This window comes from Stegodyphus dumicola, chromosome 8, assembly GCF_044657685.1.
Source record: "Stegodyphus dumicola isolate Sdum_Otavi_A_Nest chromosome 8, ASM4465768v1".
In the NCBI taxonomy this organism is placed as follows: Eukaryota; Metazoa; Arthropoda; class Arachnida; order Araneae; family Eresidae; genus Stegodyphus; species Stegodyphus dumicola.
In genome coordinates, this window is record NC_140775.1 from 10,793,855 (window position 1) to 10,821,404 (window position 27,550).

The following is a 27,550-nucleotide window of genomic DNA, read 5'->3' on the forward strand; positions in this document are numbered from 1 at the left end:
TATATTGAAAGAAATATTTAATAAGGTAAACAAATAAATATTAAGCTTTTTTTTGTAAATTTTGATACCCTTTAGATCATAAATACTTCATTATTTCATAAATCATGATTTCATATTTTTAATTTTATAATTTTTACATGCCATCTTACTAGATTTAAACTGATGATGTAATATCCAGAAAAATCCCAATCTCGGCAGAGTCGCTGAAGTCCCGATGAGTCCGGATTTTGGACTTTGTACTGTATATGAATTTATTTAATTTTTGCTTTGTTGTTTCAAAGAATTATTTTGTTGGATCTGCGATTGCTGAGACTTTGAAGTTTCATGCAGCATGAAAAGCATTACTCTAATTTTTAAGGTAGTCGAATATGTTTTTCTAGCAGAGAGTTGCCCTTTCCAGAAACATTGTTTTGCATATAATGAGTAATACTGATTACATAAAAAGCCTTAACAACAGAAAAATAACACAAATTTAACACAAATAAACTAAACAATATAAACAAGCTTAACAACACGAAATTTGGTACAGACTAACTCTTTTGTCAAATAATGCATTTTTCTTATAATTTTTCTTTACACTGCATTAGAAAGTGCTTTAATCTAAACTTTCAAGTTCAATTTAAATTGTAATGAATATTTTATATTAATTAGGTTTTATCTTATTTAAAAATGCAATTCAAATATTTTGATTGTTGATTATTACTATTTCCATGCCTTAATGCTTTTGTTACAGCATTACCGAATAACACAATGTCAATTTCTCAGAAATAAAACTTAGCATTTAAAAATTGTGATGCAAAATTAAAATATACCATGTATACTTGCATATTTTCCTACTTTCTTTTACTAATTTTTATCATACGAAAATCGAGAAAGAATTTTGCTGATAATTTGATTTCCGAAGGATGCAGTTACAATAAGAATATAGCAAATGCAAAATTTTCATAAATAAACTACAAGTAACTGTCACAATATTATTTATTTAAAAGAATCCTACACCCCAATAAAAATGCTTTAACATTAGCATTACAGTATCTAATAAAATATCTTCATTTCCACTTCCCTGTATCTTGAATCTTGCCCTCTATTATTGTTGTCTACTGCTACTTTGCTGGCCTCAATTCATTCAATGTTGAAACTGTGTCATCTGCTACAGCTTGCTAGTCATTGCCAACATCAGTATTATCATTGTCTTTGTTATCATTGCCCAGTTTGTCTTCCCTCGTGCAAAGATTTTCAAAATACATCAATAACATGAGATAGCTCTGTTTTCTTGAACCTGTTCACTATAAATGCTTCATCATGCACCCAGTTTCCATGAGCTAATCAATTAGTAAGACAAAGACAACCACCACATGAACAAATTTCAGTTTAAACCTTAGCGATGCTTGCTTTCTAATTAATTTGAAGAAGGATAAAATTCTATGAATATTGGAAAGGGATATTATGATCTGAACCTTACTAATATTCAAAGCACAGCGCTTGCTAGAATCAGCGCACAACACATATTGCCACATTTGGCGACCTAAGGGCGCAAATAAGAGTAGTACCAAATTTGTGTTAGTTCTAAGATTATGCAGTAAGTTATATCAAATTTTGGGTGGAATTGTGTTGCAAATACAATTATGGTATAGTTGTATCTGAATTTTTTTAAAGAAGTAAATGATATAAAATCTTAAAGTTATCAAGAGATATATGCTTATTGAGTTGACTTCTAAAGTTTGTACAATTTTTAAAAATCTTATAATATGTATTAATAAGAAAATTAATGTTTTTGAAATTTTAGTTAATGTTCATATGCCAAAGGACAGAGTGACAGGACAGCACCAAGGCTATGGTTTTGTTGAATTTTTAGGTGAAGATGATGCTGATTATGCAATAAAAATCATGAATATGATAAAATTATACGGGAAGCCTATTAGAGTAAATAAGGTAAGTAATCTGTATTTTTTTAGTATGTAAAATACTGAGATGTGTTGAAGAATAAATTAGTTCATGTGGTTAAAATTTAAAGTGATTCCTTTTTTTTTTTTTTTTTTTTTTTTTTTTTGTTTGTTTGTTTGTTTGTTTGTTTTATAAACATTGTTTCAGTTTGCAAGCCTAAAATATCTTAAAAATTATATGAAAAATTAGTTTTTTTTTTTTCAGTTCCTGTTTTTAGCCCCTCTTTGTTTGGTATTGCTTTATTAAGCCCTACCACTTCAAAATCAGTTTAAACAGCTACTATTCTATTTTAAGTTAAAATTTTTATTAATTTACTGAATTTGTAATTGCTAGGTAATATGAATATAAAATAATGAATTAATGAAAAAAGTAGGTTTGAGTTGGAAGAAATTAACAAAACTACGCTATTTTCCTTTTAATTCCCATATCTACTCTCCCTTTCATACTAATCTTGTCATATGAAAATAGAAAGAGGAAAATTTTACAAATAATTTATTTTACAAAGACATGGTTACAATATGTACTTTTTTTCTCTTGCAAGCAGCCATGACATTTGTAAGTTTCTTCTATCACAACCATTTTAAATTTTATGCTCTGTTTGGGAAAAAAAAATTAAACAGAAAAAACACTATATTTTTTTGCCACATTTTATTAACATAGAATACGTGTAATATGTAGATAGTGTGATGTTGATATGATGTAGAGCTAAACATTTAATAAATTTCTTTACAATTAAAATTATTTGTGCAAAATTATGCGCCCTTTTTCTTAATCCTTCTGAAACAGATTTATGACCTGTTACATATAAAAAAAATTTCAAATCATCTTGTATTCAATCTGCCACTTTAAGTTAGTTATTTCTTAGATGGCTCCATTAAAATGCTATTTTTAAGTTCAAGTGGGCCATAAAACGATAGGAAAAAGAAATTTTACCACCAATTTTAGTGCTGTCATCTAAAGCATAACTGAATGACTAAAAGCAGTAGATTTTATACTACATGAATATCACAATTTTCTTTTAAGATTTATATACTTTGTTGGTCCAGACAAATATAAAACAATCCTTCATTTTAAAATATGTCATAAAATGAATAAAAATTAAAGGTACTTCCTGATTATTCACATTCCACTGAAAAGTTGTGAATCCACTGATGGCTTTGGAGAGCATTTACAAACTCGTCAGTGATATTGGAGAGAAACGTTTGTTTGGGTATCTGTGCATCTATTTCAGTGAGACATTCAAAACTGCCTAATTTTTACATTCTTCTTCCATAGAAGAATTTTCTCCCCCTCTGCAAAGCAATCTATTTTTGTCAAAGAAAGATACCAAAGAATTGCACAACCTTGGCATTATGCACTGGTATTGCCCAAGAACAGTTGAAACTTCTACAAAACTCTCTAATGAAAATAAAAGAAGGCAAATTTCACAGTGGCATTATATTTCATTGTAATAAAAATAGATGTACTCAATACAAAAAAGAAGTACTAATTAGAAAATTGAGCAGTAAATTTCAAAAGTACAAATCCATGCATACTGAAATATACATGCATACCCAGATTGCCACATAAATACCTTGTAATAACATAATGTGTTATTATGAGTTAGCAGCTCCCTTAACTGCACTCTCTAGCATCATGTCTCCTGCCCCCAAGTAGCCTGCTAAATGGTACGTTTCATGGCTTGCGAGACATTAGGTCGACGGAGTTTGACATCCGATATGACCAAACCTAGTTTGAGCAAGCTCAGATTTTGAAGTCTGGTACAACCATGTAGAAGTGCTGCCTCATCGTTACTTTGCCTCAGCTTTTGCAGTTAATCAGAAAGTTCTAAAAATTTGCAAATAATGGCTATGAGTTTGATATATTAACGAGAGTAATATCAATTAAGGTAATAAAATGGTCTAAATATCATACTTTGAGATAAAATTAAGTAATTTTATTTCTTTTTTTTTATGCAAAATTTAAGAGACAAGGGTTAAAGTGTCTTCATATTTTTAAATTATAATAAGCTGTACTTATAAAGCTCACAATTTTCCAAAAGAATAAAAGAAATATTGTTTCTTCCTTTAAATTATCAGTTTGTTTTTTTAAATAAAAATTTTAGTTTTCTGTTTCAGGGTCAGTTGTCAAACGTAAATGTCAGCACTAAATATAGCTTGAAATTATAATGACAATCTTAACAATATATTGAAGACACATCGCCGCTTAAAAATATAATTGTAATTGAAATTTTAAGAAGACTATTGCACAGTTAGTTTCTCTGTCTTTTCTTCTCTTATCATGATTATTAGCTGTAACAATGTTGTGACAGCATTAAAATATGACTTCATTTTATGGTTGTTTGTACACAAACTTTTACTGTGGCTAATTCCTTTTGTCTCTGAAAAATTCAATAGATGACTCATTATTGTTCGACATTTGTCAAATCGTTAAGTCCATCTTGATTCCTCACAAAATCAACAAAGTCTGGTGTGAAAAATTAGTTATTGTGTTTGATTTTTAGTTGCTGTGTAAGATGGCGATCATAAATTGGCACTCTCAATACACATTTTGACTGCTGCCTCATTTACAGAAAGGTACAAAATATTTAATTTGTTTGTCAATGGTACTACAGAGCGAAAATACTATTTCAAGTGATGAAAAACTGCAGTATTTCCAATTGAGAAACAAGTTATCGGAATGTTAGGTTGCATGGTTGTTGGCTTATGTGCAGCTATGCAAGATGCATTTACGATTTGGTACAAATAAAATAGACAATGGATTGATACTAAAATGAATAGCATTAATATTTTGCAATTCCGGAAATGTCTTTTCTGTGGAATTTCTCCTAGCAACAAGAGTGTTGCGTACCTCATTTGGAATTCATGGATCATGCCATAGTGTGCATTTAAATGATTTATGATATGTATTTAATATGAAAATATGCTTAAATAATGCATAGTCCCACTTATTACATGATCGGTTTTTCTTAATGTTATGTTATTCAGGAACTATGCTGCAGTTTCATGTTCAAAATTGAAAAGTAAAGTATGTATGCATTTATAATTAAAATGGTTATCATAACGTTACTGTTATGATCCTTCGGGGCTGAGCATTTCCTCTTCAGCCACTGTGGAAGATTTAGTATTAATATAATAAACTAGATTCCAAGAAATGCAGAAAAGCAACCATATCTACTGAATTACCATTTTCTAAAGTCGTTTCTAACAAATTAAAAGCATGTTTCACAATTACATACGGAATAAAACTGCATGGTAGTTTCATTTTCAAATCTACCATTTTGTAGTCAAAGCACATCTGTTTAAAATTGCATCAGGTTAGAACCACTGTAATATTTCTTTCAACAGCGACTCAGAGACTCCTGTTAGAGATATGTACTGTAAATGTTTGCCAAATGTTGGTAGCATTATTTAAAAGTTAAGTAACAGTTCTAAAATATGTTTATGTATTATTCATCATTTCATGATGCATTAACGAGTATTCATATATCTGACTTATTTTGTAGGCTTCTGCTCATCAAAAAAATCTGGATGTAGGAGCTAACATATTCATTGGAAATTTAGATCCTGAAGTGGATGAAAAACTTTTGTACGATACTTTCAGTGCATTTGGTGTTATTTTACAGACTCCAAAGGTGAATAATTTTCTGTTAGTGTGCTATTACTTAGTATAGTATTACATAAAATAAATTATATGGTATTACATAGTATAAATTTTTGTTAAAATGAAAATTTTTTAAATTTTTATTTGAGAAAATATATGTAAGTAATAAAAACTTATGTAATTTAGTAAAAATGTTTTGTCTCTGTATATTTTCATATGGCAGTATAAAACGATTTCTTTTTTCTCTAAACCTTATACAGGAGCAAATCAGGTAAAAAAAAATCGGTATGTCATTTCTGAAAATCTGATTTTGTGTCAAAATGCATATGTAAGAGCTAAAAAAACTAAGTTGCACCACAGCCCTAGTGGGACAAGGCCTGTTGGGTCTCGAAATCTGCTTTCTTAACCTTGGGCCCTAGAGTGCATCTGCATAAGCTCTGGGCAAGTGGTCAGCTTGTTGCAGGACCCCCAGTGTTTAGTCCAAAAGCGAACTTGATCCTCATTTTATTGACCCACTCAAGGGATGAAAGGCTGAGTCAACCCATTACCTTCGAGAGGGAGGCCATGACACTCGTCGAACAAGTCAGAGATGAGTCATGCTTTCCGTCCATCATTTTTCCACCATTAGTTTTGTAACTACCATGAGGCGTGTGTACGTTCTTGTAAAGCTCTAAATTTGTCAATATAGTTTGTTGTTTAGTGCTGACTTTATTAATACTGTAGCAATGCCTGAGCATTGTTGTGTACCTAAGTGCAATTCTAATTACGCTGGAACTGAAAATTACGTTAGTGTGTACAAATTTCCAACGGATGAAGCAAAAAAGCAGCTCTGGTGCCATAAGATTCCTTGCGCAAATTTCATACCATCTAAACGTAGTGTTGTTTCTGAAAAACGTTTTCACGGAGTTATCATTGTGCGTGAAGATGTATTCAAGGATAAAAATGGGGCGATTTTAAGAATTCCAAGAAAACGTCCAATGGTAAAAGACGATGCACATCCATGCATATTTAACGGCTGTGATGTGGAGTTAAATGTATCAATAAATGAACAGCAAGTTTTAATATATATAGCTGGTTATTGTGTACATTCTTTGAAACTGCAGTGTGTAATCTGCAAAGAAAAGATACTAAGTTTGGGTATTTTATTGATCGAAGGGCATGATAATCTTCCATTATCTCAAACAACAGAAACCAAAGATAAAAGCACAAATTTAGATATGGTAAGTAGAGGTGATCTTAAGAAACCGTCCATACTAGTTTTTAATATTATAATCCATAGTTGTTGCATATTTAGAAAACTTATATCAAAGAAATATGAAACACATTTTCAAAAAAGCCAGAATCAGCATTCAGTCATTATTTCACTTTTTAAAATATTTATAAGTAATAGTGCGCTACTTGGTAATGAAATATGTCAGTCTTACAACTGTGATTTCTTTAATATTGTCATCAAAATGTTAAATACATTTGCAAACACTTGTTTAAACAATTATACAAAAGTATTAGAAGATAGTAAGTTTTCTGCTTCAAATGAACGAAAACTAAAGAAATTTAAAAATAATTAAGTATTTTTATTTTCTTAGTTGTAAAAATGCAGTTTTATTAATTTTCTTACAGTATTTGTAACTCCAAGCACTGCATGCTTATGCCATTTGAAAGATAGGTTATATGTATTTGCTAAGATATGACCATAGTTAAAATAAGAATGTTTGAATTTAGAGATTTTACTATTAAAGTATATTGTTTCCATTGCTGATTTTTTGTATATATTTGTGATAGTAGGAAAATTCATGATTAAATGGGATAAAAAAAGTTTCACTGTATGCTATTTCGTGAAAAGAGTCATTAATGCATGTGATATGCTACTGTGTATATTTAAAGATTTTCTGTGCAGTTTATGCGAAAGGTATACTGATTTTAGAAAATGTATTTTTTGAATTAAATTATAATGATTATTTCAAAGAATAGAATATGTTAAGGTATGATAGAAAGAGCAGATGTTAAGAAACCACTATAAATAACAATAAATATGAATGTTTGATTATATGATATTTATTATTATATTTAAGTATAACTTTAGCTTTTTTGCTTTATTTGATATATGTGATAATAAGGAAGCAATAAATTTTAAAAAAAGGCATGCTGTTTAATGGAGAACAGATTTTAATGCACATAGTAAGTTATTGTGTATATTATTGAAAGCTCTATGTATTATGCAAAGAAAGGTTAATGATTTTAAAAAGCATATAAATGATAATCGTAATTCTTATTATCCTAAAATTTAGAAGCTAAAATATGTATATGCACCTGCATATGATTGAAAAAATGGTGTTAAGAAAGATCAGCATTACTACTAAATATTATAATCCATAATTATTGCATTTTTAATCATATATTTAAAAAACATTAAATTTTATATTAAGTGCAAATTGCAGTTCTGTTATTTTTCTCTTGGAATTTGTAATATAGCTCTTGGTTATTAATACGAATGTTGCAAGTTATGTTTTTTACTTCCTTGTACGAAGTACAAAGGAAGTATTGTAATTGTGAAAAGTTTCAAGCAGCGTATTTCAACGAAAATATCCATTTTGACCGCTATTGAATGCAATTTAACGATGTTTTTGCATTATATCTGTACGTAAGGACAAAATAAAATACTCTTTTCCTTCAAAAAAAATATATAACTGCTTTAAAATAAATAAAGAGAATTTTTCGTGGCGTATGTACGAACGTATGTATGTACGTTTGTGCGTACATACGTATCTCGCATAACTCAAAAACGAGTAGCCTCAGAACGTTGAAATTTTGTGTAGAGGACTGCTATAACATGTAGATGTGCACCTCATATTTTGGTTGCAATCGGCCGCACCAAACGTATATAAATATATTTATATATATATCCACTCTATTACCCGGCTCGGTGATCTCAGTTTCTTTACTCTTATATGTTTGTAAATTGTACATTTTTTGCTTTAAAAATGATTGAATTATGTTGTTTCTATCTTCCAGTTAAGGATTTTATGCCTTTAGTAAATCAGTGTGCAATATTTTTAGAATTATCAGCAATTTTAAAGTTGTTTAATTGCCGCTAAGCCTGTTTTTAATGGCGGCCATTGATGTTTACATTTGAAACAGGAGACTAGTGGATTTGTTGCCAATCTAGAGAAACTTAGCTTCGCAACAACAAATATAATGCATTCATATATTATTGCCAATTAAATCATGCTTAATTCTTTCTGGAATTTTGAGAACTGAATTAATTAAATGAGAAATACTCAATCGTCTGTGAAAAACTGTTTCTGTTTTGTTTTGTTTGCTTAATTTCTTTTATACATAGTTCTAGCTTTATTATAGTATTTGAATAGAACATGTGGCAACGATTAGATAATTCTTTAAATGATATACATTTTGTGCATTCTGAGTTATAATATGAATAAAATATAATACTGTTAAGTAAACCTAGCGCCAGAGTGTCGCTATGGTAAACAAAGTGAATTTTATAGAATGCATTTATTCTATTGTGTTTTATGTGCTGTCGACAAAGTAGGTTTAATTCAATCTAATAAGTTAAATGAAATGCAAGAAAAAATGCGTATAATTTAATATTCCGTACAAGGAAGTCATGTGGTGTACACATCAGATTTTTTTTATTACTAATAAAGAAATTGAAAACTTACAATTTAAAAGATCTATCTAATATGTCTTAATGCATCATGCACAGAGCTGGCACTAGGCATTTTCTCATCTGATGCAATCTCTGTGGATCCTAAATTCGACTGCATAGTACCTTTCTAAATTCTGCTTCCAATGCCTGCTCTAAATTCTAAAAGTTTTGCCATTTCTAGATTTTGTTGTTTGCTATGTTACTAAATTCTAAAAATTCTGCCAAATTCATATTACTAAAAATTCATATTACTAATGAAATTAAAGTAGTCACTTTTTCTATACATTCTAAATTCATTTAATGTTTTTTAGAAAAAAGAAATATTTAATTAAATCCAAAAATTCTAAAATGGAAAGGAAAACATGCTGAAAAAGAAACTGAATACATAAAGAAAATTATTCTTCAAAGTTACAGTTTATTATTATGTAAATTACCCAATTGTTTATAATTTCAGCCTTTACTATAATTTTCCATTTCTGTTTCCTCATATGATAGGGTGGTGACTTAGCCAGATTAAATTAAATTGTATAATCTTTGACCACTAGTCCACATTTTTAGTTTGAATTTGACTGTTCTTGTTTAATTACGTCACTGTGATTGACTTTGTTAGCATCAGAACATGCCTTTATGTTTGTTCTAAGTTCTTTTTCAATAAGAGGCTTATTTAAACCTTTGTCTGATATTGTAGTTACTTTCAGACAGAGTGATAATTTGCTTCACATCTATCGAGGGTTTTGGACTATTTAACTTTTACCAGATCAAGTAAACCCTCATAGGTATATTGTGGAGAGGTTGACAGGTTAGGAGATAAAGCACACAGAAACTAGCGAGAGCATTGGTTTGCATATTGAGACAAATCTATAATTTTTAGAAAAGATGCCTTAAGAAAAGGAAATCAATATAAAATAGCCAAAATGTTTGGGAAGGCTTCAAATTAAAATGATGGATAAATATTTTGTGGAGTGTTGTTGTTACAAAACATAAATGTTTTGTAGCTTTTAATGTGTAATTATTCGAATATCCTTTAAGAATCAGTGTCATAAATTACATATGTTTTAAACTGTGAAACTTTATTACATTTTAATAGGGATAAAATTTAATGGTGGCCATGTAAATCCATAATCACTAAGGTTACCTATTTACCTACTTTAATTATTTGTAACTGACTGCTTACCCTTAAAAATTATCTCTACATATTAAAGCGAGTTATTGCCTTTCATTAATACTCATTGTACTCACAAGATAAAACACAAAAATGTAAAAATTCAAGTAAAACTTATTCTTTGCATCTAGTGAGACTTAAAATAATACAAAACAATTTATCAACTCTGGTGCTTTAATAGCTTATTGGAACTTAAAAGTATGTTAACTGGGTTGCAACCCCCGGAGCTCTACAGAAAGCTATGACATTAACTGCGTCAGACAGACCTCAGCTAACTTTCAAAATTGCGAACCATGCTTACATCAGGCCTTGAGGTTTGTTCTGATCATCAGGTCTCTCCTAGGCAAGCAGGAGCGGCGACAACAGCCAGTCTTTAGTTTTGAATCATGCTAATTGTGATTTTGTTTCTCACTTTAACCTATGCGACTTAACATAAAATCTACTTACTATTTACTAAACTCATAGAGTGAGCAAGTATGTGACAAAATGAGACATTAAAAATAATCAAAGCTAACAAACTGTTAGTAAAACCTAAATAAAATGTCACTTATCTTCTTTCAAATATGTCCAGTTATTATGAGTGAAAAGTATTTAATGATAAATTTCATAAACTTTATTTTATTCTCAAACTTACTAATAATTATATTTAATACTAATGCATCGTACTTATCGATCTATTTTATTTTTAGGATGGTATTACAAAAGTGAAGTTCAGCATAGATAATATTTTTAATTGAATTTATTCAGTTCCCATTTGCTTATAGGTCCTTAGATTTTTCATGAATGGTCCTTAAAAGTACTTAACTTCTGTGTGCAGAAATGTGTACGAACCCTGTAAATGACATCAGTATATGAAAAATTATCTCTATTGTCGACATGAAAATATTAATATAGTAACTATTTTATTCTATTTATAAAAAGTACGAAAACCCTCAGTAAATATTACATAATATGTGATAAAGGGATATATCTTGTGATGTTGCGTGGCCCCAACTTGCCCGCAACAGTAGTAGTGACTGCTATGAACTGGAAATTACACAAACTCTTAAGAAAGGTTTAACTCCCTTTTTTATTTCACTTTAGAACTTACAGTTGCGTTCACTTGACGCTCACAAACTACGCCGACCCGGCGGTGTAACAAAAAATAGAAACGTACAACTAAAAGTAAATAACAAGATGCATAACTACGAAGTCACTATCTACGAGGCTCTATCAACGTGACTAACTTAACCGCGTTCTAAGATACAGATGAGATTTCAGCAAACTTTCTGAATAAGAAGTTGAAAGATTCAACTAACTGCCGAAGTAGGCACACAGGCCGAAACGTGCAGTTCTTAAATTTCTACCTAGCAACGTTCACGCTCGTGAATCAAGAAAGCACACACCTACAAACTCGTTTCCCTTCTATTTAATTCAAATTACTTCTGCTACAAATTTGAATACTCTGCACGTTCTACTAAAATTTACATACTCTGGCATTGGCAATTCCAGGCGAAAGTAAAGGCTTGACAGGAAAGATAGCTTAAACTTAAAATAAATGTTAGTTAAAATAAATATAAACCCTACAATCTCATAGCTGAAAAGATTTGAGATAAATAAAATAATATTTTATATGATATTTAAATGGATAAATTTTCTCTTGTCCCTGATCTTTGGATTAGCATTAATTTAGCTGGTGCTATCCTTAAAGAGGAAATATATTGCACATTAATATAAATATTTGCTCCATGAAATTAACAGGGTTGCCACTCTTGTTGTTAAACATGTACAGGATCTTCCATCCACTTTTCGGCCATTTCAGTTCGAAAAGTGTTCGGGCGCCAATGTGATGTTGTGTTTAACAACAAGAGTGGCAACCCTGTGAGCAGGAAAACCTGAAAACGTCAGGGAATTCGAAAATTGACCAAAAAAGTTGGGGAATTTAAATATTTTAGTCAGAATCTGGAAATGTCAGGAAATTTCATATAGCAATTCCCCAAAAAACTAGTTTTGCACCAATGTTAGAAGCGATAACTTTCTTGGTTAATTATGTTCTGCATGAGAATCATTCAGGCAGCTGGCATAGAGTCAATTTTCGCAGCTCCAATCATATTGTCTTTTAGAAAGGCAAAGCAAGTTTTCAGTAATTTTGGTTTCTAGTAACCTCGAGAATCAAGAGACTTGTATGTGCAGTGCATGTTGAACAAAAGAAAATACCTTCCCGTTCTCATATAAAAAAAATCGGTTTAATCCTAGTAATGGTACACACAGGATTTGGAGCCATTATAATGAGCAGTAAACAGGTCATTTTGGTGCTGGCGACAGTTTTCAAAATCGTGGCAAGGCCGTAGCATATACTGGGGTTTTACTGCAAAATCTTTAAAACCTTTTCTTTTTAATAAATGCCTTATTTGTCATTTTTCAGTAAAATTTTTAAAAAAATAGTAATCGGTCATCTAGGCTAACCATTTAATATAACTATATTTGTCAAAAAATCGTTTGTTTTTGTAACTCAATTGTTAAGTAATTAACTTTATTTTTATGTTATTTGTATCAGTTAGTGTTGTTTCTTCCCTGTAAATTTATTTATTATTGGTTAATAATGCATTCAACTTTCAGGCAGTTTTCTCTGGCATAATCCAAAAACTAATTCTAGCAGTATGATGACATACTATCACAAAATTTAATGTGCATATATTTTGAAAATGTGTGCTGCTAAATAAATATAAAATACCTGAATTTATTTAAAAATATCATTAAATAGATTCCTTTCTTTCGTTTAGCTGCAAAATGTCTGCAAAAAAGGACGTTTTAAAATCCAGATTGGGCAGATTCTAATCCCAATCATCAGTGGAGAAAACAACTCTTATTATAGTTATAATAGCCAATACTTTGGGTTTATATATGTAGAATTTGACTTAACTCAGAGAATTGAGAGCACGGATATTTAATATTGGTTTATTTAATAGAAAGAAATAAAATAAGAAAAGTAAATGAAGTAAAGATGAAGTTAACGGTATGCAGGATTAACATAATGATGCAGTCCTTTTACACAAACATTCGTGCATAGCTTTAATAGTATGATAATCTAAAATCATCACAGCTAAAGGCATAACAGCAAAACTCTTGAAGAGGACAGAGCCGTCTGCTCACGTCCACGCTCCAACGTTGTCTCTTGCCGTCTGGGATGATTCTTACTGCGCTGGGCTGTGCTGGTGACGTCATCGGGTATTTTAATTCGGCATTGGATGTTATGATTTCCCACAGCTTCGGCCAGCCTGAAGAGGCATCGTCCTCGATGTCTGTTGAATGGACATCACCATCATATACCTGCAAAGAAAGAAAAAAAGAGTATCAGGTCCTTTGGTTTTGAGCTGATACAAGCATTAAATCAATTTGACCATGGCTTCATATGGTCAGCCGCAGTAGATGTCAAATTTGGTCCTTCATGGCATCCTACTTTCTCGGCTTCATATCTGTCATTTGATCTAACAGCTATGATTTTATACAGTCCATGAAATTTAGGTCGTAGTTTCAAACCAGTCCCATATTGAGTTCTCTGAATGGCTACCAAGTCGCCAATCTTGTATAGTTTCGGTTTCTTACGTTTTCTGTTGAATTGTTTACGATTCTCTTCTTGTATCTTCAAAATGTTGTTTTTCGCATCTTCTCTCATTTCATCACGTTCTTGTATCAATTGCTTTAGATATTCTTCATTCAATATCTCACTAATTCTCAAATCTTCTTTATTCTTCATTTTGGTGCCTATGAGAAGCTCAAACGGTGAATATTTCATACTTCTCGTAGTCGTACTGTTGATTATCCTCTGTACATCTGGAACATACTTAAACCATTTCGTTGAATCTTCATGTGATAATTTTGACAAAACAGGAATCAAAATTCTATGAATTCGCTCAATTTGTCCGTTACCTCTTGGAATACCAGTAGTAATTTTGACATGTTCTATACCTTCTTCAGTACAATATGCTGAAAATTCTTTCGATGTAAAGGCACTACCTCGATCTGAAATGATTCTGGCTGGATTTCCAAATACAGTCTGTTGTTGCTTCAATTTTGAAATAACTTCTTGCGTAGTTGGTGATTTCACTGGATAGAACCAAGTAAATTTCGTAAAAGCGTCGTCAACTCTTAGAATGTGTTGGTATCTCTTGTTCGTTGATGAAAGAGGTCCAATAAAGTCGATATGATACGTACTCAAAGGAACGTTTTCTTTCGGTACAGGATGAAGAAATCCTTCTGCTTTTCCTTGCTTCTTGTTGTACAGTATACATTCTATACAGTTAGCAATTACTTTTTCATGTTTGCATTTCAGTCTGGGAATATAGAATTCTTGCTCTACCGCATTCACAGTTTTATCTACAGCAAAGTGACCTTTTTTATGTACCTCCTGTATGATTTCGTTCTGTAGGGATTCTGGCACTACTAGAAGATCTTTACCATTTTCAAATTTGTACAAAATATCATTTCTCACGAAGAATCCATTTTCTTCTCCCTTCTCAACTAAATTCTTGTTTAATTTCACATGTTCATCTTCATTATGTTGTTGTGCTAACTGAATCTTCTCAGTTACATCGGATGTGTATGATGTTAAAATTAGAGCATTTCTACTTAGAGCATCAGCATGTTTCATTTGGCTTCCTGAACGATGTACAATTTCGTAATCGAATTCTTCAATAAACATTGCCCATCTCACAATTTTAGGAGTTAAATCTTTCTTATCTAAAGTTTTCTGAAAAGCACTACAATCAGTTACAATTTTGAATTTAGTCCCTAACAAATAGTTTCGAAATTTCTTCAGAGCTTCTATTACTGCAAGGGCTTCTAATTTGTAACTACAGAGTTTCTCTTGCTGCGGTGAAGTCTTCTTACTCATATACTGGATTGGGTGATAATTACCATCATCAGACAATTGGAGTAATACCGCACCAAAGCCTTGACTACTAGCATCAGTATGAAGTTCTAATGGATATCCTTGCCTAAATATGTGTAGAACAGGTGCCTGAGATAGAATTTCTTTTAATCTGCAAAAAGCTTCCTGTTGTTCGGAATCGAACTTAAAACCAATAGCTTTTCTAAGTAAGTCACTAAGAGGTTTAGCTATTTTAGCATACTGAGGAATAAATTTACGAAAATATCCCGTTAGTCCTAAAAAGCTTTGTAGTTGTTTACAGTTACGCGGTTGTGGAAAGTTTCGAACAGCAACAGTTTTGGAAGGTGATGGTCAAATAGTTCCATTTTCGATTACATGTCCCAAAAATTCAATTTTTAAAACGTAAAGTTTTAAGAATTGGCACTTTTTGAAATTTATTTGTAACCCATACTCTGAAGCAGTTTTGAGTACTCTTTCTAATTTGTCTAAACATTCAACTTCATCATTAGCCGGTATGACTATATCATCCATATAAATAATTAGTACACCTTCATTTAACAAGTCACGAAATACTGAATAAATATACCTTTGAAAAACATTTGGACTAATACATAAACCAAAAGGAGCTTTAAGAAATTTGTAAATACCATTATGTGTTACAAATGCGGTATATTTGGTGCAATTTTCATCTATGTCTACATGGAAAAAGCCATTTTTCAAATCTAGTGTCGTGAAGACTTTTGACTGTTCTAAACGATCGAGTACTTCCAGAATTAAAGGCAGTGGAAATTTGTCTTTAATAATCTTCTTATTCAATTTCCGATAGTCCACGCATAAACGTTTCGAATTATCACGCTTGTTACACAAAACAATAGGCGCCGAATAATTAGAATTGCTAGGCTTTATTATGCCCTCTTTTAACCATTCCTTAATTTGATCGTCAACAACTTTTTGTTCCGCGAAAGACATGTATCTTCTATTTTGACAGACAGGAATATCATCGCATAAATTTATTTGCATCTTGAAGTCAGATTGTCTATTTTTCCGAGGCTGGTACGAATTAATTAAATTATACAGTCTTTCTTTATGTTCTGCATTTGAAATATGCGATAAATCAATCTCATTGACAGAAATGGCATTCACCAGATGTGAAAGGTAATTAGACGTCGAGCTACTTCCTCTTTCAGGACTTTTGTTTACATTAACAGAGACGCCAGACGATTGCGAAGGATCATAAACATTCTTCAATGACATAGCAATATTCAAATTTCCCATAACGCAACGAACGTTAGAATTTCGATATGACGCAGCAGTTATCAAGTTTACATTACTTTTATTCCGATGAGAAATCATTTGAAGGCCATTCTTGGTAAAAGAGAAGTTAAACTGATTCAATACATCCAAACCTAATACAATTTGATTACATAACGACTTAACAACATAAATTTTCGTACGAAGTGAAAAACTATCAATTGAAATATCAGGAATGAAAAAGCCTATGGGGTACGTTTGCTTTGATTCAATTCCGTTTAATGTGATATCGCTACAATTAAAATTAGGAGAACCAATCTGCTTGTGTAACTCTACGCTGCATATTGTTACATCTGAACCAGTGTCAACTAGACTATTGACTAAATGATTATTTATTTCTACAGTCTTCATAATTCTATCCTTGTTGGAAATTCGTTGTAATAAAGCTGCTTGTTGCGTCTCGGGGCTCCGCTCTGGACAGTCCGTTGAATAATGCCCGAACTTCTTACATTTTATACATTTTACACCCTTTGATTTGTTTACACAATGCTTAGAATAATGCCCAAATTCCTGGCAATTAAAACATTTGACCTTATTAACATTAGATTTATTTCTGTTTGATCATGAAAGCTTACTTCTATCTTAAACTTGAGTGTCTACTTTCGGTTTCGGATTTGTAAACTTATCATTGTCCGATCTCATTTTATCATAAATTTTAAACCTTTGTTTAAATTCAGTTATTGTTTCGCAACCATATAGTATAGTTTTCCTCACGACAGAATCGGGAATACCATCAGTAACATATTTAATTAATGAAGCATCTTCGATGTTACCTCGCGAACACATTTCTTTCATTTTCAAAAAATACTCATCTAAAGTTTCATTAGGCATTAACTTACGCTTACATAACATTTCATGCAATTCAGGAGAATTAAAAGCTTTACTATATTCAGATTTCAAAAGCTATTTTAACTTACACCAGTCATTAACTTTAGGTTCACTCTGAATAAATAGTTTCGCTTTACCTTTCAATGATCTTTTAGCAAAAACTAATTTATGCAAATCACTTAATTTTAAAGAATTTATAACATCTTCGAATTCATCAATCCATTTATCAACATTTTCATATGCATTACCAGAAAAAGGATTAACAATACTTTCAATATCAGAAAAACTAAGATGAGGTTTAAAATGATCTTGAATTGGAAGCTGCATACTGTTATTTACTTGAGACTCGGTAAAACCAGGATTGTCTCTTTGATTATCATCAAGCATTACTTCAGAAATTTTATTAATAGTTTCATCTTCAATATCACTATTTTCTTCATGCAAAATATTTTCAAATAATACAGATAAATCACATAGGAAAGAGACAATTCAGGTTACTACTTCCGATTTCAAACCTTCTGAATTTATGCACAGTACATTGCAAACTTTAATTAACTCATTCAAAGTAAAACTATTCTGCACTGCATCTATTTTCTTATTAAATTCTTCAGAATCTGGTTTAAATATAAAGCCAGAAAATTCACGTAATCTTTTCCGGTTATTTCGATCTCCATCAGTATTAAAAATAAGCTTATGCAAACTTTTGATTTCAGAACTTTTACTGTTCTTTAAAGCTGCTTCCAATTCTGGAATTTCTACTAACTTCATATTAGAAAGAAAGTTTTGTACTCACCTGACAGATGATCGTCGTCAATTGGGTAATCCACACTTTATACGAGTAATCCAATAAATCGAATAACTTGTGAGAACAGTTCACTCAATAGTTCAATGCACAGTTCAGAACACAGTTCATAATGTCACTCACACATTTTCCAAGTTCGAGCCGCACGGTTGGTCGCCATATTTTTTTGTAGAATTTGACTTAACTCAGAGAATTGAGAGCATGGATATTTAATAGAAAGAAATAAAATAAGAAAAGTAAATGAAGTAAAGATGAAGTTAACGGTATGCAGGATTAACATAATGATGCAGTCCGTTTACACAAACATTCGTGCATAGCTTTAATAGTATGATAATCTAAAATCATCACAGCTAAAGGCATAACAGCAAAACTCTTGAAGAGGACAGAGCCGTCTGCTCACGTCCACGCTCCAACGTTGTCTCTTGCCATCTGGGATGATTCTTACTGCGCTGGGCTGTGCTGGTGACGTCATCGGGTATTCTAATTCGGCATTGGATGTTATGATTTCCCACATGTAATCATATGTAATTGGCAAAACGCTATGTGGATAGACTGGGATTTTCTTAAAGCTCACCTGGAAAAGTTAGGGAATTTCATTCTCCTGATTAAGTGGCAACCCTGAAATAATTTGCACAGAAAGTTCTCCAGTTTCCAAAATAGTCTATGTAGTCATCTTGTGTTATGATGTTACCATGAAACTCTTTTTTTAAATAACTTTGAGTAGAAATATTAAAAACAGAAAATTGTGATGAACATAAGCTATTATTAATTTAGAAGTCAAACAACAAAAATCAGCGTTATATTTGCAAATTTTCACAGGACTAGTTTCGATGGTTTTACTGAACCATCATCCTCAGCTGCCAAAGCACAAAAGAACGAGATAAGATAAGAATGGCTGGTCAGAATTAATGTCCAGCCAATCTTATAATTAACGCTTGTTCTGTGTGTTATTTTATTTTAATTATAAGTTATTACATGTTGAATTATTGAATTCTTCGATAAAAATAGAAGGAAAAAGATGCTACTGAAATTTGCACTGTCAAAAAATAGCTTACTTAATTCTTTGTCATTAATTATTAAACATATTTTATAGCCTAAAAAGTAAAATATCATAAATTATTAATATTGAGGGAGGGGAGAGGAACAAAAAATATATTCTCTCTTACTGTTTTTATCATTTATTTTTACTACAAAAAGCAGAACAGTAATGGTTAAATTAAGCCTCTGCTCATGAAAGTTTGATATGTAAAACAGCAGAACTCTATAGTTCAGATGTCTGTCATTCCACTGTTAAAATAATGCATGAAATTTATTGAAGAATGCAGTTTTTAATACATTTTCATATTTTTACTGAATTTTCATCTGGTACATCAAATCTCTTACTAGAAGTTGCATCGGTAGATGGCATCATATGTCTAGCATCATCAGCCGTCTTGAATGCTCTGAGTAAGGTGTTGTTGTGTAATGTAATTAAAACTTTTCATTAGCCAATAAACTTGCTTTTGTGTTAGTATCACTTTCACACTTTCATAACATTTTGTTTGAGGTAAAGAGTAATGATTTCTTTTTTATATAAAGGAATATGTATGGTTTAGCAGTTATCCCAGCAACCAAAAGCTTCAGTAGACAGTTTTGATATTGAATAATCCATTTTAAAAGTGTACTATTTAATGAAAAAAAGGTCTGCATGTGTCAAACATATTGTAGCAATATGTCAGTTTTACTTAAACGGAAATTTTGATTTCATATTAATGACAGTGATTACTTTGCAAGAATTTATTGAAAAAAAAAATAATAGCATACTATCTCTTTTTGAAACTTATCTCATAGATTTATTTTGGGGTTTTGATTAATCTTAATCTTAAATTGTGAATTTTTTTGCAAAATTTTGCAATTTATCCCATGATTGTCACTCAGACTTTACTTTTCCATATTAAAATTACTACTGTAATTATGACTAATATAAAAAGTATCGGGGTATGAAGTAAGCTTGACTCTTCCGACTCATACATTTCTTTGTAACTCAGCCTTTGTATGCCATTTTAAAACTAATGATAATTTTCTGCAGTAATACACACACATTGAGGGAAAAGTTGAACTTCTCATAATTTTCTTTTTGTCCCCCTTGGTAAAACTGAAAATCTTATGATTTCCTTCACATAATGAAATTTCTTGTAGATGCTAAAGTAGATATTTTATGAAACTGGAAATCTGTATATAAATTTATCTTAAGTATTGTTTGAATATTTTAAGTAAATATTGTTTATGGAATTTGTATGTATGTTAATACATAAATATTACTTGTTATATTTATGCATATCATTTATATAGATAATGAGGGACCCAGAAACAGGAAATTCTAAAGGTTATGCCTTCATTAATTTCGCCAGTTTTGAGGCATCTGATGCTGCTATTGAAGCAATGAATGGACAGTATTTGTGTAATCGACCAATTACCATTTCTTACGCATTTAAGAAAGAATCTAAAGGAGAAAGGCATGGTTCTGCTGCTGGTAAGAAGGAAAAAAAAACATTTATTTTAAATCTTTTATGTGATAAAACATTTAAAATCAAGTGATGTGTTTTAGTTCAGTACATAAGCTATCTATCTGAACCAGCAACATCCCAAGCATTACACATATTGGAAAAAAAAAAAAAAAAAATACATGCCCACTGGTGGCTAAATCAATAAGCCCCTTCACTCTACAAAATATTTTAAGTATCTGCAGAATAACCACAAACTGAAAGCTTATTGCAAATTCTTATGATAATTTTTCTTGATGTAATATGTATAAGAGCCATTTTTTTGTAGAATTTTCTCCATAAAAATGCTCCTCCATGAAAATATTCTTCTTAAGCAGAAACAGAGAACACTTTGCTGTTATATAAAAGTAGATAAAACTGGAGACAAAGAAAGACTAAAGTATTACTTTAGAGGTTGCCAACTGAAGATTTGTTTAACAAATTTGGCTTCTGAAGTCCTTTTTCTGTGACTTCATTGCAAAAATAAAGTTTTTTAGTATTATTGCTAATTGTGGATTTTGAAATACAATATAAAGCCTAATCATTGGAATCTTGCCGCTTCCGGATTTTGCAAATTTCCAGACTTTAGATCATCGTTTTAAATCTAGGAAGATAATATGTATAAATTATAAAAAATATATTTTTTATTAACGTTTGATTAAGAAAGTGGTATTTTGCATAAAGAAAGAGTTTTTCTGAATCACCATCGCATGAATTGACACGAAGAAATGTGAAATTTGAAGTGTCACACAAAGATGAAATGACAATATTTTCCAGATTTAAAACCGTACTACAAATATTCACCATTCTGTTGATTGATGATTACAATTTCAATTTAATCATTTTCATTTAGGATTTCTTTTCACATTCCATGAATCAAAAGGGCTCATCAGCGGTCGAGTGGTGAAAATTATTGAACGCTGGTAGTTCTGACCTGAGTTTGAATCCAGGTGAATGGGCTGGTTGCATATATGCTTTTGTGGTTTTCTGCATGTGTAATTTGTATACAAACCATTTTCCCTTAGAAAGCCCTTCACAAAGGCATCCCTTCGCTTAGGCAGATTGCCCTAGTGTGCTTTGCCATATTTAACTGAACTAAACCAAACATTAATCAGAAAATTTCGTTTTTTCTTGGGATAATTAAAAATCTTAACATCTCTGGTTCTCTCCATCATCATGAATTTGGTAGTTGTTTACAAATTATGCCAACACTTTTGAAAACATCTGCAGACATGTGCTTTCATGATCTTGCAATGCCATACATCTCAAATCTTATATTAAAATATTCCTAAAATTTTTGGATAGTCTTACTTTAACATCAGTTTTTAAAAAGTTATTTTATTTTATCAGTGTGTGCAAAATTCTGATATCCATTCGATGTACAGTTTCAGGAAAAACATAAAAAAGAGACATTATCATTCATTAAAACTAATTTCAATAAGAATAATGATATTAGACAGAACAAGATAATGAGTGGCTTAATTCACAAAGAGTGCAGTTTGCTATGTTAAATGAACATAATTTCTCAGAATCTATTCTCTATTGCTATGGCATCAAAAGGTGCAAGCCACTCCAAAATATGTTTTGGGGCTTTACTTTTTGTTTTGTTTAGATAGAAAATGCTAACCTCCCCTCACAACCACACCACAGCCACTAAAGAGCTAAAAGTAATGAATATATGAAAAGTATATGAAGTATTGAAAGTTTTTTATCTTGAATCATTCCAATAATTCTGGACATAGATAACCTGTTGCAAAATAAATATAGTAGTTCATGCTGAGCACATATGCCCATATTACAACTGTTTACCAGTCAAACTTTCATCCTTATATGTTGAATTTTAAGCTTTCCCAAAATACAAGGTAAATCAGAATTAATGGTACAGGAAGAAAACTGTGAAACTTTATTACATTTTAATAATAAAATTTAATTGTGGCCATGTAAATCCATAATGACTAAGGTTATCAAACTACCTAATTTAGTTATTTATAACTAACTGCTTACCCTTAAAAATTATGTCTACATATTAAAGTGAATTATTGCTCTTCATTAATACTCACTGTGGTCACAAGATAAAATACAAAAATGTAAAAATTCTAGTAAAACTTATTCTTTGCATCTAGTGAGACTTACAATAATACAAAATAACTTATCACCTCTATTGCTTTAATGGCTTATTGGAACCTTAAGGTATATTAACTGGGTTATAACCCCTGGAACTCTACACGAACCTACGACACTAACTGCATCAAACAGAGCCTAACTTTCAACACTTGCCAACCGTGCCTACATCAGGCCTTTCAGGTTTGTTCCAATCAGCAGGTCTCTCTCTAAAAAAGCAGCAGCGGTGACAACATTGTCTTTTGGTTATGAATCATGCTGATTATGATCTTACTTCTCATTTTAACCTATGCCGTTTTACATAAAATCTACCTGCTATTTACTAAACCTCCAGACTGCTTAAGTATGTGACAAAATGAGACATAAAAAAAATCAACATAAAGCTAACTGTTAGTAAAACGTAAATGTCACTTATCTTCTTTCAAATGTGTCCAACTATTATAAGTGTAAAATATTTAATGCTATTTTATAAATTGCTTAAAGTTTATTTTATTCTCAAACTTATTAATAATTATGTGAACTAATTCATGTTTAGTAATAATGCATATTACTTAGGGATCTATTTCATTTTTAGGATGGTATTACAAAAGTGAAATTCAGGCATAGACAATATTTTTAATTGAATTTATTCAGTTCGCATTTGCTCATAGGTCCTTAATTTTTTTCATTAATGGTCCTTAAAAGGTCCTTAGAAGTACTTCATTTCTGTGTGGCAAAATGTGTACAAACCCTGTCTAACTGTTAACTATTGAACCCATAAAAGCAGTCAAAAGGCTTACCGTCTCATCTTAAATTTCTGAGTAAAATAACTGAGAAGAAATTTTAAAATAAATATTTTTCTAATTTACTGTCAGCACAATGGTTATGCAATCTGTGTGCAGAAAATAAATCTGAAATGAAGTTTAAATGATTGTTTGAAATGGAGTGTATAGGCATATCAGAATAGTGTGACTTCTGTATCATAAGATTAGGCTTAAAAACTAAATATTTACACAGCTGAACAATTATGTAGATCATAGTATGACTTTCCATTGGACTACTAAGCTTTTATGAAGAATGTGTCAGACATACATGATGATCAAAAATAAAGAAGACCCCCTCCCAAAAAAAGAAAAAAAAAAAAGATTAAAGAAGTATAATGCTGGGCATCAGAGCCAGGGCAACATGCAACTGTTGCGAGCGACAGTACTAAGAGTGAAAAACTTTAGAAATATTAGGCAGCAAAAAGCATAGTGCAAGCTCTAATGTAGTGCAATATTTGTGCTGAGTTAAAAGGACAATAGACAAGAAAATATCACATGCTAAAGTGATTTCACTGACATCAGTATACCGTATTTTGACAGAAATTTGCAGAAGAAAGAAGTTTGTGTTTAGTTAATCCTTCATTGCTTGATGCAACATTATTGATATGAAGATTTGATGGTGAATGTGAAAGATTTCTACCTTAAATAACATCAGTTGATAAAACATGAATTAAAAAGTTTGAATAGAAGTGAAATCATTGTCAATCCCATGATTCTCTTCGTGACCTCAAATATTTCAGTATGCATGGCCCTTGATGAAATAAATTACAATCTCTGCCTAGGATTACCAAGGAATTATTTTGAAAGAGTTTTATGTGAAAAAATGTTTATTGCAGCATACTACTGTGAATTATTGCGAAAGCTGTGATGGAAGTGCATAAAAATGACCTGACTTGCTTTGAGATGGGGAATTAATATCGAAGCACACTCCCAGGAAACTGAGACAAGTCTCCTACCCAAATATGAGCAGGAAGGTTCATCTCATCAGTCAAAATCCTTTGATTAAAATTCTTCCATAAATTAAAAGAACCCTGCATAGACTGCAGGGTGAAAGAGGTTTCTTCAGCAGTTACAAAGCCATTCAAGGCATGAATAAAAGTAGTACTCTACATCATAGCAAATCTTCCAGGTGGATCACAACTGCTGTGAATAAGAGGATTGCTCAGATGGAATGTAAGTAGAAACTGGCTGAAATAAAATTAATCTGAGACAAAAAATATTAGAGGGTGTTGCTTTAACTTCATATTTGTACATTCCGTGCTATTCCAATGGCCATTATCTGTTTAAAAAATAACATAGACAGAATAGTAATTGCCAGAAATGGAATTATATGCAATTTTGTTTGTTACTCTGATGATAAGGCTGCAGGAGAGAGTTTGACATTAATTAAATTATTATAAACATGATATAATTTAAGAAAGTAAATTAGCAATTAATAAAGAAACATGTCATTGCATGATTTCTATTTTAAAAATTAAACTACTATTTATTGCAAATAAGTCGCATTTCAGAGCTCGCAAACCCACAATTTGACTATGCTGTTATGTAACAAAGCAGTTCCTTTTACTGTTGTGCTTAACCATAATTGTAAATAAATATTTCATGTTTAACCCATGCAGTATTTAAATAAATGTTTTTATGGAAGTATGCTTCATGCTTGCATATCTGTCTTACAACATTCTGTTTGATAGTTCTCTGCACATCTGTATTTTCATTAAGGAAGGTTTAAGATGATGTTTGTTTTATGTTTTATATAAAGTAAGAAATTTGGGGGGGGGCACAAAAGTCACCTTACCAGTGAATAAGACTGTTGAGTATTGGTACTATGCTCCATGTTTATGTCTGATGACTGAATACATGGATTTCATTCCATGTATAACTTGAAGATAGGCTAATTTCCTTTAAAAATCCCTCTGTTGAGATACCCTACTTGAATTGCTTAGTTGTTCACTGCTTCAGCATAACCTAACTTAATTTCTGCATCTCCATTGATTTTTATAGCTTGAAATAAGTTTACATAAATTTTAATATGAAAAGAATGGAAACTTTCTTCTTAATTTAAAATCTTCTAATATTTTTAAATGCATTCATAATTTTAAAATGATATAATCTGAGAACATTTCTTTTGCCATTTTATGAGTCAGACATTCATAAATGGAATTCAAATACAAATATGATAATCAATATTTATTTTTAAAACTTTACAATAAAAGTGTTTGTAAATTGTTTAATATATAATTGCACTCAAAGCTAATTTTATGTACTGTGTTCAGGATTTTGAATTTCAGTTCTATTTTGGTTTTGTGTTATTTGCTTTTATACCAAAAGTATTCTGATTGTTTTTAAATCAGTAATTTCAAATCAATACTTATTATTTGTGTTCTTTCAGAGCGTTTACTAGCAGCACAGAATCCATTGTCACATGCCGATCGACCTCATCAACTCTTTGCTGATGCTCCTCCTACAGCTGGTGGACCTATGCCAGTTCCAACCCATATAGTTCCTCCCCCTCCAATGCCACCCCCACCATCAATTATGCCTCCTCCACCATCAATTCCAATGTCTACTCCTGCAATTGTTACTTCATCTGGGGCACCAATGCCACCACCTCCACCATTGCCACCTAGCTCATTGCCACCACCACCTCCATTACCTGTGCGACCTCCAGCTCCACCACCAACCAGCTTCCCATCCGCTCCACCTCCACCTCCTACAAGTAAGTAATTTCAAACTTTGTGCTCTAATTTTATTTATTGTATGTGTGACATCTAATCTGTTTCTGTAGTTATGGGTATAGCAGCAATTTGATGAATATATAATATATACATGTTATGATTTTGAAGAATAGTCGTGATTGCATGTATGTAAGATATAAAAAAATACAGTAGCTGCTTTAAAAATAATTGACGACCTCAAAATTAGTGTTCTAGACTTGGTGCCCTCCCCCTAAATGTTTTCCTTATGTAATGATTTTGAAGTGTAGTCGTAATTTCATAGTGGCAGGCAGGGAAGACGAACAGATAATGCTGACACAAAAATGAATTAGACGAATTTCCAATCTTTATTTCAACGTATATAAAATCATCTCAGTAGATATTTATCCAATCATAATGAAATATGATAAATTTCTATGCACATTGACTTTTAGCAAGAAATGGCGTAGGCAGTTGAGAAAAAGGAAAGCGACGCGATGTTGACAGAGTAGAAGTTAGGGAAGGGAAGAATGATGCAATTAACTTGCCAGCAGTATTTATACTAAGTCTGAGATAATTGTAGAGACAAGCTATGATTGGTTAATTTGAGGTTGTTACATAACATAGAAGATTCTCGAATGGCGAGCCATGAATTTAAGTCAAACAATGATATTCTTCCTCCGGACAAATGCTTTTCTGATTGGAGTGCGCCTATAGATGTCTTCACTGATGTTTACCACTGCTTCACTTCACTGATGATCACTACGAAATATGGACTCTCTGACCCTGATGACGGACTAAACCTAGACGCACAACTTTCTGAACTAAATATACAAATTCAGATTATGGACTCTGAAATTGAATCAGAACAAGAAATGAAAATACAGTTCGATGTGAGCAGACCGGTCACCACTCCAGATAACTACACCGAGGTTTTTGCAAATACCATTCGAGAAAACAGGATATAGAAGGACTACCTCATAGGTAAGCAAGATCTTTTAATTTCTCAATGTGCTGAACCCTCCCCCTCAAAATCGGCTAGTAACATTAACTTGCAACACTTAAAAAGAAAACAACAAGATAACTCTGATTTCTCTGATGATAATTCAACGCAAAATGATGGATTCATTAAACCCACTCGCATAGCCAAAATTGGTTAAAAAAGAGCATGTAGCGAAAAACCCTATAACAATAAGTAATAAATTTAATAACTTAAATGCAGATAGT

The 27,550-nt window shown here is 31.4% G+C and overlaps 1 protein-coding gene across 2 annotated transcripts in view; it reads left to right on the plus strand.

Annotated features, from left to right (window-relative positions):
- The window catches only part of LOC118204858 (splicing factor 3B subunit 4-like), a 75,663-nt gene that overhangs the window by 23,800 nt on the left and 24,313 nt on the right, over nucleotides 1–27,550 (plus strand). For both annotated transcript variants that reach the window (XM_085821569.1, XM_085821570.1), the window contains 4 exons: nucleotides 1,787–1,932; nucleotides 5,450–5,578; nucleotides 20,516–20,696; nucleotides 26,020–26,346. In XM_085821569.1, the coding sequence (XP_085677695.1) occupies nucleotides 1,787–1,932; nucleotides 5,450–5,578; nucleotides 20,516–20,696; nucleotides 26,020–26,346 (783 nt within the window). The remainder of the gene's footprint in view (nucleotides 1–1,786; nucleotides 1,933–5,449; nucleotides 5,579–20,515; nucleotides 20,697–26,019; nucleotides 26,347–27,550) is intronic.